This window comes from Microtus oregoni, unplaced genomic scaffold (assembly GCF_018167655.1).
Source record: "Microtus oregoni isolate MIOR12 unplaced genomic scaffold, Mior012 000052F_000, whole genome shotgun sequence".
Classification (NCBI taxonomy): Eukaryota; Metazoa; Chordata; class Mammalia; order Rodentia; family Cricetidae; genus Microtus; species Microtus oregoni.
In genome coordinates this window covers 148,301-169,933 of record NW_024543812.1, presented here as the reverse complement: position 1 = coordinate 169,933, position 21,633 = coordinate 148,301, and the positions used below count along the sequence as shown (strand labels likewise).

The following is a 21,633-nucleotide window of genomic DNA, read 5'->3' as shown; positions in this document are numbered from 1 at the left end:
TCAAAGCCAAACAAAATGTTCTATCTAAAAGTTTGCTTTGCTTCCTCTGGTAAAAGAGGAAAAAACAGCTTGGTCACTTTAGAAGTTGCAATAAAAGCAAAATAGGAAATGTACGTTCTTAAGATTCATTTTTACATTGTGACTTTAAGTTAATGTCAGGATTATTCACCTTTGTTTGTTGCAATGGAGCAAGCATGGAAACCTTAATTAATTGACCACTGAATACATTATAGTAATTTCAACCAAGAAGCTTAATACACTGCAGTCACTCCCTGGCAGCCTACTGTTCTTCTCCCTGTACTGCTCCCCTCAAATCTTGGGATAGTAATCTGACTTTGGGAGGCTTTTAAATAGGCGTTTTAACTTTTGAGCATTTTTTTTCAACTTTGAGGTAATTTGTCCATTTTCAGACTTACTGTGCAGTTAAAAAAAAGTACTAATGCTTTAAAGAAGAAAATAGCTTTGGGTTGGAGTGTGAATAGTTTAAATCATTTCTGTGTCTTCAAATTTTTTAGCCTAATTTATATATATTTATTCTATATGGGTGTTTTGCTTGCCTGTATGTATGTCTGTGCATCAAGTACATGCCTGGTGCCTGGGGAAGTCAAAAAAGGACATCAGATTTCCTGGAAGCTGCCCTGTGGGTACTGGAATCGAACCTTAGATGCTCTGGAAGATCAGCCTCTGCTTTTAACTGCTGAACCATCTCTCCAGCTCTTTTCAAGTTTTAATTAGTAATTTTGTTCACTTTTACTTATAGGAACTCAGAGACAAGGCTGACCAATAAAAAATATGTAATTATCAAGTATGTAAATATGTATTAATGATGTGTCATTAAGATAGAGTTGGTGCTAGTCTATTTCAGGTTTAAACAATAATATTTCTAAAGACATTTGGATGGGACTTAGTCCAGCACAGAATGAACTCCTAATGAAAGTAAAGACTGTATTGGTGACAGGAATTACATACTCCTAGACCAAGATTACATTGTCTGCCTTCCAAAGTTGATTGTTTTTTAGTGTTTCCTTTTTGGATTTCTTTGTTCTGGCAAAAGTATCTATTTTATTCAAAATCATGGTAAGCAACACTGAAGTTTTAACACTACATGGCAACAAGTAGTACAGTAAATTTATACAAATTCAGAGTTGTCATTGTATGTGAGCTAAACTACATTGCACAGTTGCAGGAAATGCAAAGAGAGATTACAGTTTTATTAGAATTAGGGTAAACAGGCACAGAAAAGACACCTGCTTCATATCACTGCATCTCCAGTCCTCAGGAAGCTTCAAATCTAAACCTTCCCTAGAGAAAAAGACCTATTTTGATAAATTTGGAAAGTGGATATTATACAGCTTTTTATTGCCATCTAACAACCACCTTTAGGAGCTAGACATTAATATACACCTACTTGCACATAGTTTCAATCCATTTTCTTGAATTTATGGAGATAGATATCACTTAAGCATTATTTTAAAGAGATCCGAGAAATAAATGTGTGGGTAAACCTCTTAGTAAAATTGTTAGTATCATTCAGTTGTAGAGGATTCCTAAAAAGATGTGCGTACAAATTATATTTTTTACTTCGGAGGACCAAAGAAGTTGAAGACAATTTAAAATTGGGAAAGTACTAGTTCATTTTCATCTTAAAATATCATCTTAAGCTAATTAGTATCCACTGTAGAGGGGAGAAGCCATATTAGCAGTTTAAGAAGCATACTGCTCTACTGACCCTCTATTCTTTTCCTAGTCCTCATCCCTCTTTCTGCTTTAATTTTTATTTCCTTTGTATGGGTATACTGTCTGCATGTATATCAGTGTACCATGTGCACAATCTGGGGCAACAGGGCAGGAAATTGAGAAACAACAGACACACATACAAAAAAATCTGGGATTGGGTAGACTGGAATCTGGTGGAGACACACCAACAACAGACAACAGGAAACCCACCTTATTTATTTTATAAATCTGAATTGAGGAGGTGGGTTTGTTGTATACAGCTGAATGAGGAAGCGGGTTTAGCTTATCTAGTAGAGAGCAGGTCACCACAGGGAAGCGGTCTTAAGCTGCAAACATCCGGGAGGAGGAAGCTGCAGTAGACGTTTTCTGCACATACTATCAGTATCCACACATGAACTGGGGAAGCCTTTGTAATTTCCCTGAGCCTGAGTCAGGGAAAGCTTGCCAGTCTCATTGGTCTGAGGCATTGGGGTTATCGACATGCATTTTCATGTAAATAACACACAGTCAATCGGGCTTCCTCTGCTCCTCACAGTTAACCTCTACTTACTTTTTAAAAATGTGTTTATTTTTATGGTGGTATAAACCCAGGGACTTATATGTAATAGGCAAGCACTCTACGACTGAGATAAACACATCTGAGTTTCTCTGTTAGTATTTTCCAGTTATTTTTGGTTGACTTTGTACAAATTTGAAGGCAGTGCCTTATTTGTTTCATAAGCTTAATTTAAAAATAGCAAAACAGAGATGCTTTATACTCAGGGTGATTATTACTTATTAAGGTAAATTTTACAAATAATATCTTCAGAAGACACGAATGCAGGCACTAATATATACAAATACAGTAAATATTTGGAAAACTTCAAAATTTCTAAGTAGTCTTTTAACATTATTTTGAAGATTGATATCTTTGACATTTGAATAACTCAACAAAAACTCTTTGTTGTTATTATTTTAAAATATTGTAATTGACAAATTATTTTTAAAAATAAGAATAAGGATCTAAGATAATAGTTTTTTACCAGTATAGTTAGAAACTGTTTCAAATATAGTACTATCAAAGACTATTTTGAATATATAAAAAATGTATTCTATTTCAAACAAAGAGAATAGAAGATTGAAGAGATGGTAAATTGGTAGAGAGCACTGCTGTTCTTCCAGAAGACCCAAGTTTGGTTCCCAGCATCCAAATGACAGTTCACAACCATCCATAGTTCCAGTTACAAAGTATCAAGTATCCTATTCTGGCCTCCTTGGGCACAGTGCAACAGACATACATGCAGATAAAACATCCATACATATAAAATAAACATTTTACATTTTTTAAAATAGAGAACTGTGAAGTCCCAGAAAGTTTTACATATACTAGAGCATTACTCTGAGTCTTTTCAATACAGTGAGTCTATTTTTAAAAGATATTTTAAAAAGCACTAGAAATATATTGTCTTTAGCGAGACTTTAGGATAATAGAATTTGGGAGGTCACAAGGAAGTTTTCTTATAAAGGCAAAGATTCATACGGGTTTGTTTTTTTTTTTTGTAGAAAGGTGATTTTTCTATTAATAGGATTTCTGACATGTTTAGAAATAATTTGCATTGTAGTTTCTCTTCTCTGATATGTTTGTTGACAAAAGGTCCTCAGAAGTTGTATAATAAATAAAATATTCCCATTCTAATTTTTTCTAAGTTAGCATGTTGTTGTAAACATAATAGTTGAGCTTCATTTGTACTATGGGTGGAATAATATGGCTGCCACTAACAATACAGGTTTCTTTAGTATGCCCTCTCGAATTTCACTAGCATAAATTGACAGTAGATTGATTAAATTTACCATGTATTTTAGGAGAACCAAAGAATTGCAATTACTTACTCAACTATTCAAATGGGTTCAAGATATCTTTAAACCTTTTTGGGGGGCAATCAGAAAAACCTCTCTTAAGGGAGCCGCAGCATGCTGCCAGCAAGCAAAGCCCAGGTTTTTAAGCGGATTTAGTTGGCCACGTTGGCACCAGAAACTGTATTAATTAAATCACTCTTTGGCCCATTAGCTTCTTATTTTCTATGTCTTACATATTAATTGAACCATTTCTATTAATCTGTGTATCACCACGTGGCTGTGGACCAGCTAAAATTTTAGCATGTCTGTCTCTGACAGCGGCTCTATGGTTTCTCCCTGACTCTGCCTCCTTTCTCCCAGCATTTAGTTTAGTTTTTCCCGCCCAGCTCTGTTCCCCTATAGCTCTGCTATAGGCCCAAATCAGTTCCTTTATTAACCAATAATATTCACAGCATACAGAGGGGAATCCCATATTATAAGAGATTTGTGGATTTTAATTTCTTGACAAGGTTTTCACCTTCCCCTGCTACTCTGATTCTCCAGAGTTCTAAGCATGGTGAAAACAGAGAAATATGGTGAAAAGATGACCTTCTCCTTCTTTCTCTTGGTTAGTGCGCTGGAGAAGAGAAACGAGTTGGTACACGCACAGTATTTGTTGGCAATCATCCCATTTCAGGAACAGAAGCTTACAGTGCACAAAGATTTTGTGATAATAGAATAGTCTCCTCTAAGGTAAGTTGTGTTTCTTTTTTAAACTCTCCAGATGCTCATATAAAGTTGCATATTTTTATTTATGCTTCTAAGGAAGCTGGTTCTTTTACATTTGTTTATACACATAGTCATATACTTCTACAAATCATAATACCAACTGTAGTAATTATTCCTCAAAAAATAGTTTAGTTTTTAAAACGCCTATCATTTTGTCTGGTTATAACTTTTACTCGCCCTCCTTTATGATTCACAGTTCCTGTTGATTGTGCATATTACGTTAGGCCTTAAAATGTGCTACAAGTAATTATTATTGTGCTTAGAAGGGATATTTTTCAGTGATCAAACATTTGCCAACTGACATTTTGCAGATTTGTGGGGGCTTTACTTATGTAAAGCTTTCTGAATTGCCTTTGAAAAGATTAGTCTGTACATGATTTCCGTTCTTTAGGATGGTTCTTAGTGACTTTCATTTGCATATCTTCTGTTTCCTAACTTCTGACTTATATTTCTAGCTCCTAAAAAAGGCCCGTATACTCCTTGACCTATGACCTGTAAAATTTAATCACAATAGCCATCACTTTTGGGCTAATGATCTTATTTCAGTGTGGTATAAGCTAAGAGCAGTGGCCTACATGTTTGAACACCTGCATTTAAATCTTGATAAAATATTCACTAGCTATATCATCTTTGTCAAATTAAAATATAATTTATGAAATGGCTAATACTTCTTATGTAAAAACACTTCTTAAAGCTCTTAGTACCCAGTAGTCATTGCTCTGCTAATATTAATTTACTGGTCTTTATTGCTGGCAGACCAGACAAGATGTTAGGTAGTAGATGACTGGTTTACTATCATCTCTTGTAGCATGGAACATATTTTGATAATGTTCTTGCTTCCAAATGAAGCTTGGAAAGGGAGAGCTAAAACATTAGTGAAATTTAGTTCAGTGTACACTTGAAGTCAATTAGGACCTGAAACCCAAAATCATACCCTTCCTTTAATAATACACCACATTTTGGTATTCAAATATTCCTTTGGTTTCTCCTTTAGGTAATGGCATAATGAAAATTGTTTTTGTTAAAAGATTAATATGTAAAATATAGGCAGAAGCAGACAGATGTCTGCGAGTTCCAGGACAGCCAGGATTGTATTGTATGAGACCTGATCTCTACAGAAAAAGAAAAGATTAACATGTAAAACATAAATGTGAAAACTGAGTAGCCATGTAGAACACTGTGATATATCAGATAAAATGTTGATTTTCTTTTACTCTTAAGTCCTGTCACAGAAATTTTATTCTCAGTCAGGGGCTACTTGTGTCTGTGACAGGGTCTCACTGTGTAGCCCTTGCTATCCTGGAACTCATTATGTATGCCTGTAGACCTAGACTGGCCTCACACTCACTGAGATCTGCCTGCCTCTGCTTCCCAAGTGCTGGGCTTAAAGGAGTGTATCAATACACCTGGATAAAGTGTAGATTTTTAATCTCCAATTTAGGGTAGGAAAAAATGAGGCGCAGAGAAAATAATTCTCTCAAAATATTCCCCTCTTAGACTTGGATAGGAAGTTAAAATCGTTTAACTTGGACCTTAATTCTCTTATCCATAAAATAGGCCTATTGAATTGTTCATTTCATGAGATTGTAGTGAGGATGAAAAGAAATGATACACAGAAAACATTTACCCCTATGTTTGGAAGTGTTAACACCTAGTAAATGTTATGTCTTCTTATATTATTTGTGTTCATGGGATTATTCCAGTACATTACTGTTGATGTTTTTGGACTCTTGTGATTTGAATGTATAGAGAGAGTCCTTTTTGGTAGAGGGCCTTTGGATCTACTCTGGAGAAACTTAACAATTTTATAATTGGAATTTATCTTCCTCACATTACCTTTTGGTTCCATATATTTGTACCATACTCTTTGAATTGAATAAATACAGTTTATAAACTATGCTAGCTGTCTTCCAACTCTGTAGCAAGTGTTACTTTCTTTTCTCTACTTTGTCATAAAAATAACACTTGTTTTTGGTGCTTTTTTTTCATTACAAATAACCCCCTGTAGAGCCAATGTATTAGGAAATAAATGTTAATACAGGGAGCACTGAAGAAAACACTTTGACCTTTAAAGTTTATTTACTTGTAAAATCAGTGTCTACTTTTTTTCTGGGAACACAAATATTTTCTTAAAAAGAAATGTCCCTTGAGGTGTTACTAATTTAAAGTACTCTGTGGAAAGTTTTGGTTATCACCAGAATTTTGTAGCTGATGCAAAATTGGAAATTCCCTTCCTTAAGAAAAAGAACATTAATTGCACTGTTATTGTTCTTTAGGGCTTTTTTTTTTACTTTGTTTTTGATTTTTTGGTTGTTGTTTGTTTTTTTTTTTTTTACAATTTCTGAGCTTTAGAGTACCATCAGTGAAATAATCAGTGAGTTATTCATAGTTGATTTAGAAAGCTAAACTTGACTCAAATCAGAGTTTTAGGTCTAAATTTATATTATCGTTTTTCCCTTATTTAAAAAACTGAATTGAGAAAAAAAGAAGAAAAAAATTGAATTGAGACCTGTAAAATGGCTCAGTGTACCTGTAAGGCATCTACTACCAAACCTGATGACCTGGGATTCAGTCTTTGGGACCTACACTGACTCCCATCAGTAGTCCCCTGACCTCCACATGCACACTGTGGCACATGTGTGTTCTCTTGCATACACATACAACAAATAAACCAGATTCATCAATAGTGCAATTTATTAAAACTGAGAGGACTTCTTTCTTTCAGTTGTGTCTGACACACTGAAAATAACCTGTAAATTTTACTAATTTCTGATTTAGTTTTAGTCAGCAACTTTATTGCTTTTGAGAGGTTCCGAATTTTCAGTGGATAGAACAGTGTGATAAGTAAAATTTCTGTGTGGCATTGTTAGTAAGAATCAAGGTAGATTGCAAAGCTCAAAATTCCATTTAATGCCAACATAAAGGAAAATTGATAATAACTTGAGTATAGTAATGTAGCAAAGTGAACAGTTACCAATATAGAACTTACTATAAAATTAGTCTTGCTTTTTTATTCTATTGCATCCATATGTATCTAGTAGTTAGAGAAGGTTATGTTCTTTGTGTAGTTCAGCTTGCTGATAACTTTATTGGTTAATTTTTAAATAGTTACTATTTCATTTTTACCCATGTCCCTGTTCCTTTTGGTTGTTTGTTTGCTTTTGACAAGGTTTTGTTATTTTGCCAAAATTGGCTTTTGTATGTAGTCCAGGCTGTCCTTGAACTCCTGGCAATCCTCCTACCTTACCTTCCTAAGTGTTAAGATTACAGACATGTACTGCCCCATCTAACTTGGTTTCCACTTTGCTGTTCCTATATAGAAACATTAGAACACATTACTTAGAGCTTTATCCTTAGAATTCTTAGTGCTAAGTAAAAAGCTTGGTGAACTTCATGTAAAAACAGCTTTTTTCTTCTCTCATCTCTGGTGCTTGGAATCAAGCATAAAACTACATTCATGTTGGATAATCACTTTGTCACTGAGCTATACATACCCCATACTCCAGACCCAATCAAGTAAAGCTCAAAGCCTTTAATCTATTAGTTCATTTTCATTTCAACATTTGGAGATTTATTTGATGGAAAAAATTGGTTTTAAATTCTTTTAGATAATAGATACTTGAGGCAGTAACATAACTTTATCATATAGTATCAGTTTTAGAACCCATATGTATATACCAACTACAAAATAAGTGAAAAATACTCTATAGAAACTACTTGCAGGTCTAAGGAGATGGCTCAACAGTTAAGAACACTGGCTCTTCTTCAAGAGGTCCTGAGTTCAATTCCCACCACCACCCAAATAGCAGCTCACAGCTGTCTCTCACTGTAGTTACATTTGACTAGTCCCATGGGTTCTAATTCCCTCTTCTGGTATACATACATGCAGACAAAACACCCATATACACAAAATAATACCTAAATAAATGTAAAAATATTAAAAACAAGCTAACACCTAAGTGGCTGGGTATACCTGCGAGATATTTTAGCCCACTTGTGGTAGTGCATGCCTTTAATTCCAGCACTCAGGAGGCAGAGGCAGGGAGATCTCTGTGAGTTTGAGGCCTGCCTAGCCTACAGAACGAGTTTCAGGACAGCCAAAACAAAACAAAATTTGCAGTGCTGGTATTTCTGTGTAGCAACAGTTGAACATGTTCTTAAATATTTAGTCTGACTTTTAACTTTATCATTCCTTGCTAAAATATTCTAGTGGGGGATTGGAGAGATAGCTCAACAGTTAAGAGCACTTGCTCTTCCTAACACCAACATGGAGGCTACCAACTTTCTGTAACTCCAGTTCCAGGGGTCTCAAATGTCTCTTCTGGCCTCAATAGGCACCACACACACACACACACATATACAGGCAAAAAATACCTATATACATAAAATATAAGTAAATTATTTCTAAAATTAGTGTAAGGATTCATTCACTCAATCATCTAGGCAAGAACTTAGGATAGAAAAATCTGTTTTCATCACTGTATTTAAAATAACTCATATTTGCATTTTCTTCCTGTGATTGGCATTGTTTTTGGTTTGTAATCACAGACCAAGTCTGAGAGTCCAGTTTTAAGATAAACAATTAAATTTTAATAACTTCATGTATATATCTACAGTTCCACTTTTATTCTAATTAGAAAGCACTTTTAAAAGAATTCTCTTAATCTGTGTTAAAGTATTGGTTTTAATGTATAGAATAAATAATTGTATCCTAGTTTGCCTTTTAATTCAATCAGTGATTTAAATGGTCAGTGCACAAATTTTACTCATCATTTCTTGATTTAAAAGTCTCAGTGGTGGCCTGACAAGTGTAGTCCTAGGACTTGATAGGCCAAAGCAGGAGGATTGCCCTGACTTTGAGGTTAGCATGGGGCTGTATGTAGTATGAGACCCTGCCTGAAACAAACATCATGTGTTTCTTGCCAGGCATCATGCCTAGAGCTTATAGTAAGATAAGTTACAACACCCTGAGGTCTTAGTTCATGCCCTGATGAAGGAGAGAAGAGCAATAATTTCCAATGAAAGGACCAGCCAAAGTTCTTAAGAAAAAAGTTAGTCTGGCTAAGTAAAACAACAGTAGTGGGGCAAAGAATACATGTACTTCAGTGGTGTGGCTATGTAAAGCCCTGATTTGAGTCCTTAGCATTGCAAAACAACAGCAGTAGCCTAACAGGACTAGATCAAAAAAAGTTCCCTTTGATCTGTTAATATTTCCCCAATAAGGACATTTAAGTGGTCTTAATGCTTATCTGGTTTTTTTTTTATGTTTAGTTTGAGAACAGAAGGTTAGTGTCCTGGTTCACCTATTAGCAGTTTATTAGAGTTCAGCTTTTATTTATTTATTTATTTATTTACTTGAAATCGATATGGCAGTTAAATGCTGGTTTTGGATTATAATGGTTTCAAAGCAACTCTACCAGTGGTTTTAAATGCTTATTTTTTTATCATAAGCAAATTTGAGAATATCATGAAAAATGTGAATTCTTTCAAATAATAGACATTTCAGACAGCACTTAATTTTTTCACATTTTATTATTTTTTTTAAAAAAAGAAAGCAAGCTATTCTTTTCATTTTACGTACCAATCCCAGTTCTCCCTTCTCACCTTCCATCCCCTCTACCTCCCCCCATCTCACCCTCCCCCAATCCACTCCTCAAAGAGGGTAAGACACATTGCTTTGGAGAAAGTCCAAGACCCTCCCTACTATATCTAGGCCGAGCAAGGTATCCATCCAAAGAGAATCGGTTCCCAAATAGCCAGTACATGCAGTAGGGACAAATCCTGGTGCCACTACCAGTGGCCCCTCAGTCTGCCCCAGCCATGCAACTGTCACCCACATTCAGAGGATCTAGTTTGGTCCTATGCTTGTTCCTTACCTGTCCAGCTGGAGTTGGTGAGCTCCCGTTAGCTAAGGTAAAGTGTTTCAGAGATAGCACTTAATTTTATGGTTGGTTGATTGGTTTGTGGCAGAGTCTCATTATGTAGCACAAGCAGACCTGAAAACCCAAAGTAATCCGGCTGTATCTGTCCGTCAGTGCTAGGCTTAAAGGTGTCCCTGGCATTTCTTCATTTACTTTTTTAAAAAAGATTTTATTTTATGAATGTTTTGCCTGTGTGTATGCATGTAATTGTGTGTGTGTGTGTGTGTGTGTGTGTGTGTGTGTGTGTGTGTGTGTGTGTGTGTGTACTACATGCATGTTTGGTGCCTTCTGATGGTCAGAGGGAAATATAAGATGGTGATGAGCCATTATGTGGGTGCTGGGAAATGAATCCTGTTCATATGTAAGAACAGGTGCTCTTAACCACTAAGCCATGTACTACTTCCCTGGTCCTCTCTAAGGTACTCTTTTGACCTCAGATTTATTCTCCCTGTTGACTGTTGATTGTTATCTTAGTTTCTATCATTGTGATAAAACACCATGACTGTTGCAACTTTGCTGGGGTGGGGGGTGGAATAGGATTTATTTACTTTACCTTATAGTTTATTATCATGAAGGGAAGTTAGGACAGAAACTCAAGGCATGAACCTGGAGGTAAAAATTGAAGACCTTGAAGGATTGCTGCTTACTGGCTTGTCCTTCCTGGCTTGCTCAGTTTGCTTTCTTATACCCCCTAGTACCAGCTTCCCTGGGAGGGCACTACCCTTAGGCTTGCTTAAAGGTCATTCTTATGGGGGCATTTTCTCACTTGCAGTTCCCTCTTGTCAGGTGACTCAAGCTTGTGTAAAGTTGACATATTTTTTTTTTTTTTCTGAGACAGGGTTTCTCTGTGTAGCTTTGGTGCCTGTCCTGAAACTCACTCTGTAGACCAGGATGTCCTCAAACTCACAGAGATCCGACTGCATCTACCTCCCTAGTGCTAGGATCAAAGGCGTGCGCAACACTGTCTGGCCAGCCCAGTTCTACTGTAACTGCTTGCCTCCATTTGTCTTCTTTCTCTTGAGATTCTCTGAACTTTGAGAGCACCTAAGCCTTGTTTAAAGGAGATGTTAGAGGCCAACCAGATGGCTCAGGCAATAAAAGGACTTGCCATGTAAGCCTGACAACTGGAATATGATGCCTGGGACCCACATAAAGATTTGGAAGGAGAGAGATCCTGCCACAAAATTATCATCTGACCTTCACGTGCACACCATAGCTCATTCACCCCCAACCCACAAAATAAATACATAAAATTGTTTAAAATCAATTGAACCTGAGTCCTCTGCAAGAGTAGCCAGTGCTCTTAACTGCTAAATTATCTCTCCAGGCACAATAATTTTTTTCTTGACACACCTATTCTGCTTTCCCTTAAAATTATTATTCACTGTTGAACTGCTGATGAAATTTTGGATGAGCCAAAGGCTAACTCATATCTCTAAAACAAATGAATAACAAAGTTTCCTAGAATCAATAGGGAAAAGCCTAAACACTGTGGCGCATACCTATAATCCCAATATTTGGGAAGTTGAGGTAGAAAGTATTCATTACTATAAAAAACATTAAATACTAGCTTTTCTGAAAACACTGTAAAAAATTTGTTTACCATCAAAGAGTTCCAGTAAATTTATCTTCTCTCATGGTGTAAAACCTTTTTGCAAATGTTTTAATCTCCTAACCTAACAGGGTAAAACTTTTATTAGCTGAGTTGCAACTTATTTAATTAAACTTCATTTAAATGAGCCATTTACAAAATATGAGGTCAAACCCCAACCAATGGGAAAAACACAGTCACCACTTGTATTAAAATAAAAACCAAGTGAATTTGCCATTCTGGTGTGCCTATGCCTGCTCTTCCATTTTTTTTTAATGAGTAGCTCATTTTTCTCATCAAAAGTAAAGTTTTACTTTGTCAAGACACTAATTGGAGTAATGATTTCTTCTTTAAAGCTCTGAACTTATTTTTAACAATTACTATAAGTTGTAAATGTGTCTGTGTTTTCAATAAGGTTTTTCACTGAATAGGCAATAATTTCTATAGAAGTAAGTTGTTCAGTTGTCTTCCCTACTATTCATTCTAACAATTCCTGGGAGAGATAAAAGTTATTTGAATGAGTGAATGAGTATATTAATTCTTTTGGCTAGGTCTAATCACTGGATTTAGATCATTGTCAGAGATAAAATTTTGTCTCTACTAGTACCGCCTATCTTCATGACAGCTGATACTGTGTTCATAATTGAAAAGGTACACACACAATCTGAGTGCATACACAAGATGTAATTTATTAATGCCTTAAGCTTAATGACTGGATCATTTAAAAATCAAGAGATGTAATACATACCATAATATAGAAGACTTGAAACCAGAATTTAAAAAAAAAAAAACAAAAAACCTTTGAAGGTAAAAGGCTAAATTTACACTTGGAAAGACTCTATTTTGATAAATTGCATATCATGATATCCATTGATAAAGGACTGGAAAGCTAATGTCTCAGAACATGACAGAGTATATGGAAATTTACTGCTAATAGTTTTTAAAATTTATTTTAAACAATTCTATGTATTTATTTTGCGGGTTGGGGGTGAATGAGCTATGGTGTGCACGTGAAGGTCAGATGATAATTTTGTGGCAGGATCTCTCTCCTTCCAAATCTTTATGTGGGTCCCAGGCATCATATTCCAGTTGTCAGGCTTACATGGCAAGTCCTTTTACTGCCTGAGCCATCTTGTTGGCCTCTAACATCTCCTTTAAACAAGGCTTAGGTGCTCTCAAAGTTCAGAGAATCTCAAGAGAGAGAGAGAAGACAAATGAATACATGTAATATAATATGAGAGCATATAGCAAAGAATCCGTTTTATGTTGGGTTGGAGAAATTAAAAATGTAGCACTTAGTTGGCCAATGAAATTTTCAGTGAAACTTCATTTCTGGAAAAAAAGTATTCCATACCTCTAAATATATTCCGGTGTAACATAAGGGTGTGTTTTCAATTGTTAGATATACTAAATACTACTTTATATTATAATAAGATTTTTCAAGTTTCTTTTCTAATAATTCTTCTTGTTCAACTTATTTTATAGTATACACTTTGGAATTTCCTCCCAAAGAATTTGTTTGAACAGTTTAGAAGAATTGCAAATTTTTATTTTCTCATCATTTTCCTTGTACAGGTAAGAACTCCATGAAAACAACATGGATAAATTTGGTTGTTTCGAACAATTTGTAATCTTAAGTTGTCCTGTGACTTAAAAACATTTGATTATTATTTTTAAGTAGAAATGTAATTGCACTTCAAGAATTGTGTGATGGTATAGGTCTCTAAAGCTGTCTTAGAAATGAGATTTAATTTTTCATGGATTTCGTATCTTTATCTTAAATGTATATTGTATAACATCTTAATGATTGTTTATATATCAAAATTTTAAATAGTTTAAACTAACAGTTTTACTTTTTAACACCAGGCTTTTGTGGTAGGAGAGGAAATAGTTTATTCATCTTAAACTTCCATATCACTGTTCATTACTGAAGAATGTCACTACAGGAACTCAAGCAGGACAGGAGCTTGGAGGCAGGAACTGATGCAGAGGCCGTGGATGAGGGTTGATTAGTGACTTGTGTTCCCTGTCTTACTCAGCCTGCTTTCTTATAGAACTCAGAACCACAAGTCTAGGGATGGCACCACCCACAATGGTCTGGGCCCTTACCTATTGATCACTGATTAAGAAAATGCCTTATAGCTGGATCTTATGGAGGCATTTTCTCAATTGGGGCTCTCTCCTCTCTGATGACTCTAGCTTGCGTCAAGTTGACATAAAATCAGCCAGTATACAGTCCTATCTCAGCTTCCCAAATATTGGGATTATAGGTATGTGCCACCATGCCTAGGCTTTCCCCCATTGATTCTAGGAATCTTTGTTATTATTTTGTTTTAGAGATATGAGTTAGCCTTTAGCTCGTCATAGTGAATAATTTTAAGGTAAAGCAGAATAGGTGTATCAAAATAGATATTGAGGCTTGAGAAATAGTTCAACAATGAAGAGCACTGGCTACTCTTGCAGAGGACCCAGATTCAATCCCTGTACCCATGTGATGACTCAGAACCATCTGTAGCTCCAGATTAAACACTAGTTTTAGTCTATTTGAACACACTACTTTTCTTCCTTATTACACCTTTCTATGTGCCTTACTCACTTACTTCCTTGAAGTTTGAAAGTAGTAAATCTATCTGCTTTTCAGTGTTCCTTTTACCGTTTGGTATTTTAGATTTTAATCATTTTAAATCATGTCTTACATCTTTAAGTATATAGTTTATTAGAGTTTTTCCTTCACTTACTACTTTAATGATAACACCCTCCTCATCTTTTTAAATGAAGCAGAAAAATGCCAGTGAGTTAATGTTGAGTGCTTTTGTTTGTATACACTGAGGCTTTGCCTAATGGTATTATAATTTAGTTTAGGCCTCCTGTTTAAAAGCAGTTTGGGACAGAATATAGAAAGAGTAAACTGCCATAGTGAATGATGAAATTTTTAGAAAGGCACTCATATCCATGGTCAGATGTCTTAGAAGCAGAAAGTACACCATGGATTCTATTGGCAAGAATCATTCAGTTGATTAAAGAGTGCATTTAATTAAGTTAAGCAACTATATGCTGACTACCTACAGTTTGTTGTACAGTAGTCCCGAACAAAATATGATGATCAAAATACTGAGTTTTTTCTACCCTTAAGGAGTTGTATATTCACTTAACTCAAGAGATTGAAAGGGCTTCAAAAGTACGTGATATCTGAACTGATCTTTGAAGGATTAGAAGAGGTTTCCATGGCAGAGAATGCTACAACCAGCATTCCACAAATAGAAAAGAGATTGTGTAAAGTCATACATGTTTAAAGTTCTAAAAGTCTTAACATCTACATTTCTTTTTGTCAGGGGATGATAGTGAGATTTGAAGACAGATTGTAACTACAAACCCACCCCCCCGATAATCTAGTTCTACTTCCATGTTTCTTATTTTTGTGAATAACAGCAACATTCACCCAGGCATGTTAATCCAACACTTACAAGATATCTGCAATCAATAGTTATAGCTCATTACTTACCAGTCCTGCCATTTTTTGTTCCTGAATATCTTCAGTGTTTCTTTTCACATCTTACTTCTACCCTGATCCAAGACATCATCTTTCACTTGGATTACAGCAGTAGCCTCCCAAGTAGTCTCGTGTCCTCCACTCTTATTCTCTTCTAGTCTTTTTTTCACAAAGCATTGAGAATAAATTTTTGTGTTACCTTTTCCTGTGTAAAATCTTCAAAGATCCCCTACTGTGGAATGAATAGTCACAAGTCAACAGCTTTCCCTGGACTCTTCAATGTGACATTTTTGGGGGCATTTTTTTAATTTTTGTTTTGTTTACTTGTTGTACATGTGTCACTTTTCCTTTTAGAAGACCCTGTATATATTGTTCATTGTACTTGAAAACTTTCTTTGAGATAGTTAACTCATAGCTATCCTTATAGATCTCAGCATCTATACATTGGTTTTAATGTCTTATTTTCCTTGTAAGCTTTCAGCTCTGTGAAGGCAAACACTTCTCTATCTTTTTAAAGCAAGATTTCTAGCAGCTGAATGGTAGCAGTACAGGGCGCTGGCAGAATGCTTTTCAGCCATTAGCTGATAAACCAGTATGCATATTTCAATAAAAGAGATCATCTAACCTTGGATGAAAACTAGTTCTGAATTTTCTTAAATTGACTTGTATATATTGTTTGGTTGTAATTAAAATTAGTATTCATCTCATTAATAGAATATATTTTGTTTGAAATATTTGAAACATGTAAATGCTACATATGAGTTAATAGCTAATTTTATTTTCAATTTAATTTCTTTACCTAGGTCACAGTAGACACACCAACCAGCCCAGTTACCAGTGGACTTCCACTTTTCTTTGTTATAACTGTTACAGCAATCAAGCAGGTAAGTTTCTTACTTAAACTATGCCTGTTCTTTAATGCAAGCTGGTGTAAATTTTCTTGTAAATTCTCTAATTTATTTACTCTTTTCTTTCTCAATATCTATGTTTATGTGGTATAAGCATAATGAACAAGTAGACAGTTCAACTCAGTAGGGAAGCGGAGAGTGGATTTTTACTGTTCATTATTCTGATGAGATATGTCTTGGAATTTCCCATTCCAATGAATTTTAGTTGTTGTTGGTTATAGCCTAGAACTTAAGAACACAAATACTTGAATTTCTTTATTATCAGTAATACTGTTGAGGAGGGTGATGGGTAGGGGAGACTTCTATCCTTCTTGTCAAAACTGGCAAGCTGCCACAGATTATGATGTGATTGTCTTTGAAGTATTTTGAACATTTTATGTGTTAGTACCTTTAAAACTGTCCAAATGAAATGGAAAATTTTAACCGCAAACTTTAAGTGAGGAGTGGGTTAACTGTATAGGAACAGACCGCAGACTATGCTTATTTGCAAACATTTTTAGATAGTACTTATCAATATGCTTTTTGAAAGTACCTTAAGGTAACTGATAGATTGAAGGAACAAGGTTACCTTTCCTATTGGGGTTATCTGATCGTCTGTCTTGCCTACTAGGGATTTTACAAATTGTTTTTTCATGTATTTCATTGCTAAATAAAGACTTGGAATGTTCTTTCCCTCTGGCTATCTAGGTTATTATTTTCCTTACTGTCATAAATTTTTAGTTCTAAGAATAGCATTTACGGTTTTCAGAGGGCTTTACTGATTCATTCTACTCCCACTACTAGTTCATGTTATATCCTTCCTTTCTTTATTAGTATCAGAGAATGTACCCTATGAAATGATAACCTAGTGTTTTCATAAAGAGGGATAGAATAGGAATGAAGAGGAAAAAACGGAGAGGGGAGGAAAAGCTATCAAGAGACTATTTTTCAGATGTAGTTGAAAAGGCACAGATATTACAATGAGGGGAAAAAAACATTGAATATAAAAGAAGGTGGTCATGTTCAAATGAGCATCCTGCTTCCTTAGCTCTTTTAGTTTAAATCTATTCCACAAGAAAAGCCCAGAGAAAAGTGAACCATTAAAGCTCTGATTATTTTTTTTATTCTAAAAGCAAACACCAGTTTCTATTTTCTTTAATCATTAAGTCAGTGGAGAATTTTAATTATTATCTCCACGATACATAAAATCTCTCATAAAACAAATTTCAAATTTTCCCACTTTCTGCATGAGAATTACATTTCTAAGTGATTAGGTTTATCATAAAATAAAATGTCAGAACAATTATCTTTTCAAATTAAAAGTAGAAAGATATGCTAGAGAGACGACTCAGTACTTAAGAGCCCTGGCTTCTCTTACAGAGGAATCAGGTTCTATTCCCAGAACCCACATAGTGACACACGACCATCTATAACTCCAATTTTAGGGGATCTGATACCCTGTTCTTGACTCCCCAGGTACTGTACACTCATGGTGCATAGGTATATATGAAAAAATACCAACACACACAAAATAAAATGAACAAATAAGTCTTCCTGGCAAAGTAGAATTATAATGTTCCTTAATTCTTCAGGCATATATTGAGGAAAACATAGGTATTCATTAGAGCACTGCAGGAACAAATAATAGATTTTCACAATGAAGAATGTTAACACTCTAATACCTGTTTTGCCTTTAACATATATCTTATTAAGGAACCTTATACTACAATAAAGATATATGCCTAAGAAGTATGTTTAAAGTATGCTTCAAATTTTCTAATAATGTGTTCATCATTGTGTCTGTGGCATTCTGTGTTGAAATTAACATTATAAAGTTATAAATATAATTTTTATTATCTTTATAGGGATATGAAGATTGGCTTAGACACAGAGCTGATAATGAAGTTAACAAAAGCACTGTTTACATTATTGAAAATGCAAAACGAGTGAGAAAAGAAAGTGAAAAAATCAAGGTACTGTTTTACTACATCACTCCTTTTAAAGCTACTCTTAATGGCGCATATGTGTACGCACATGCACATGTGCTTGCATGTTTATGTGTGTACATACATATATGCCATGGAATATGTGTGGAGTTCAGAGGACAAGTTTCTGGAGTCGGTTCCCCCCTTCTGATATGAATTTGTGGTTCAGAATCAGGGCATCAGGCTTACATAGCAAGCACTTTTACCCTCTGAATTTACCCTGGCCCCACTCAGAATAATTGGAATCAGTCTTATGTGATAAAAATGCACACTTGGAAGTGTACAGATCAGGGCAATAGAGGTGCATGCCTTTAATCCCAGCACTCAGGAGTCAAGAGGCAGGCAGACCTTTGAGTTCAAGGCCAATCTGCTCTACAGAACAAGTTCCAGGACAGCCAGGTCTACACAGAGAAACAGTGTCTCAAAAAAAAAAAAAAAAAAAAAAAAAAAAAAAGGCTGGGGAAGAAAAGAAAGTAAAGGAATCGGTATTATTTGTTTACATTCACAGTGTAACCACCGTCACTATTTAGACCCCAGAAAAGGGAATTCCATACTCATCACACATTATTTCTTCTACCTAAGCCCTGTCAGCACTAACCTTTCTCAGTCAGTTTGCGGCTTTAATATTTTACATGAATGAAATAATCCATAATCCATTACATGAACTTTGTGTTTTTCATCTTTCAGAATATTTTAAAATCCATTTGTGTTGTAGCATTTATCTATAATTCATTTCTTTTGATGATAGCATATTCTATGTGTATACCACATTTTCTTTATTTACTAGCTAATGTTTCTTCTGTGGGTGGCTATAGATGTTGCTGCTATGAACATTCAAGGACAAGTTTTTGTTTGAGTATCAGTTTTCAATTCTTTTGAGTATATGCCTCGGTTGAGTGTGCTAGTCTTGTGACAGTTTTAATGAACTCCATAACTGTTTTTACACAGAGAGTGTACTGTTTATATTTACAGAGCAAGGTGGTATTTATATTTTATTCAAATTAGTCATAGTTTGCTGCTTCTACCAAATCAGATCCCTGCCAGATGACATTTAGATTTTATCATATCAAACTTTTTTTGATTGCCAATAGATTTTTTTTTAAATAGTAAACTTTGCTGTTTAGAACAGGTTTGTGTTCACAGCAAAACCTAACAAAGTATAGCTATATAGCCTTGTTCTGCCACACACTACCCTTTTCTATTGTAAGCATCAGTAAACCTTCTTCACCACATAAAATTTAGTTACAGTAGTGTTCACGCTTAGTGCTATCCATTCTAGGAGGTTTGATAAATGTATGACATGTATTTAACATTGTAACATCATATAGGATAATTTCCCTGTCTCTAAAAATCTATGTTATGCCTCATTATTCTTCATTCTCCCTTAATTTCTGCAGACAGTGGTCCTATTACTACTACAGGTTTTTGCATTTTTCAGAGGATTATATTGTAGAAACCATACCATATGTGACCATTTTTTAAAAAGATTAACTTCTTTAACTTAGTATACATTTAAGTTGCCTCCATGTTTTATCATGGCTTAATAGCTCATTTCTTTGTAGTGATGAGTTATAATAATTTTTCTGTATTTACCAGTTTACTTCTGGAGAAGGTAGATATTTTACTGCTTCCGATTTTTATCAAATGTGAATAAAGTTTCTACAAACATTCAAATATAGGTTTTTCTGTGGATATAAGTTTTCACTTCATAAGATGTAATATTTTCATATGGATATTAATAGTGTATGTTTTTTTGAAATGGGCCTGTCTCTGCTTCCATCAGATCTTTAGTGTTTGGTATTTGGGTCAGTCTTGTCAGGAGTTGGGTTGCCTTTGTTTCTTTTATTGTAATTATTGTTATTTTAATATACTACTGTGCTTTACATTCTTTTGAAAGATTGATTACAGTTATCCTGAGTTTTGTGTTGGACCTGGGGTGCTAGAGTGTTTTTCCTGTTACTTTTCCATCATCTTCTTTTACCTTATTCTAGATGGCCTGACTAGCAGTATATGCCTCTTTCTGTCCTCTTGCTTTTCTCTCAAAGCAGTATACTACTGTTTCTTATTTCTTACTCAGTATGAAGCTCCACATAGGAACAGAATAATTTATTGGCTCTCCAGTACCAATCTCAATCTCAATTTTGGCCAAGCACTCTGCACCACACACACACACACACACACACACACACACACACACATCATGGCAGTTTCCTAGTCTTACAGTTCCGTCTCTCATGGTAGTCAGGTCCTTTGGTATAAATGGGCTTCCTATTTCATCTCATGCAGTAGCTTGCTTCCATTTTCTTTCTTCTGCCTCTTTCCTGCCTTTGTCTTAGATGTAAATGAGCTTCTTGCTTCCTATAAGAGAGGGTTTCCTGATCCTGAAATGCCTCACACGCTACACTAATTGTCATCAAAGAGTTTTGGTAACTAGTAGAAGCAGAGATCCACAATCAAGCTCTGGGCTGAGCTCTGAGAATCTTATGAAGAGAGGGAGGAAGGATTGTACAAACCAGATATGAGCGTGGGCTCAATGTCATTACAAGGGAACCAGGGGAGACAACTAACCTGAGTTCATAGGAGCTCACAGACACTGGACTGACAGCTTTAGAGTCTGCGTGGAAACAACCTAGACCCTCTACATATCTGTGACAATTGTATAGTTTCATCTACTTGTGGGATTCCTAGCAGTGGGAGTGTAGCTTATCCCTAACACTTTGGCTGGCTTTTGGGAACCTTTTCCTCTTACTGGGTTGTCTTACTAAGCCTTAATACAAGGGGAAGAGCTTGTTCCTACATCAACTTGATATGCCATGCTTTGTTGATACCCATGGGAGGCCTGCCCCTTTGTGCACGGAAACAGATGAGTTTAATGTGGGGGTCTCAGAGGGAAGGAAGTTGGAGGGAATGGGGGAGAGGAATGTAAGCAGACTTTTCTGTTCCACCAGCCAGTTCCCAAATATCCATACAGGGACTTACTAATTTTAAATGCTCATATGTTAGCTCATTTTGTTATTAATTAGCTCTTATAACTTAAATTAACCCATATTTCTTATCTACGCTCTGCCATGTAGCTCAGTACATTTTCTCAGTACAAGTTCATCTGCTGTTTCTGCATCTCTTCATGACTCCTCAGACTCTGCCCTTCTCCTCCCCAGCATTCTCTCTGCCCTGAAACTTCTGCCTAACTACTGGCCATTTAGCTTCTTCTTTAAACCAGTCATATTGACAAATACTCACACAATGTAAAGGAATATTCATTTTTCCTCATGCATTCCCTTAATATTATAAAACAGATCATCTGGGGCTGGAGAGATGGTTCTTCCAGAGGATCCTGGTATGATCCCCAGCATTCACCTGGTGGCTCACAACCATCTCTAACTCCAATCTCAAGGGATCTAATGCAGTACTGTGACTT

General features: G+C 35.5%; 1 protein-coding gene across 6 annotated transcripts in view; it reads left to right on the top strand.

The window, feature by feature from the left end:
- The window catches only part of LOC121437340 (phospholipid-transporting ATPase 11C), a 179,123-nt gene that overhangs the window by 50,764 nt on the left and 106,726 nt on the right, over positions 1 to 21,633 (top strand). For all 6 annotated transcript variants that reach the window (XM_041637221.1, XM_041637219.1, XM_041637216.1 and 3 more), the window contains exons 2-5: positions 4,186 to 4,305; positions 13,339 to 13,428; positions 16,147 to 16,227; positions 18,096 to 18,203. In XM_041637221.1, the coding sequence (XP_041493155.1) occupies positions 4,186 to 4,305; positions 13,339 to 13,428; positions 16,147 to 16,227; positions 18,096 to 18,203 (399 nt within the window). The remainder of the gene's footprint in view (positions 1 to 4,185; positions 4,306 to 13,338; positions 13,429 to 16,146; positions 16,228 to 18,095; positions 18,204 to 21,633) is intronic.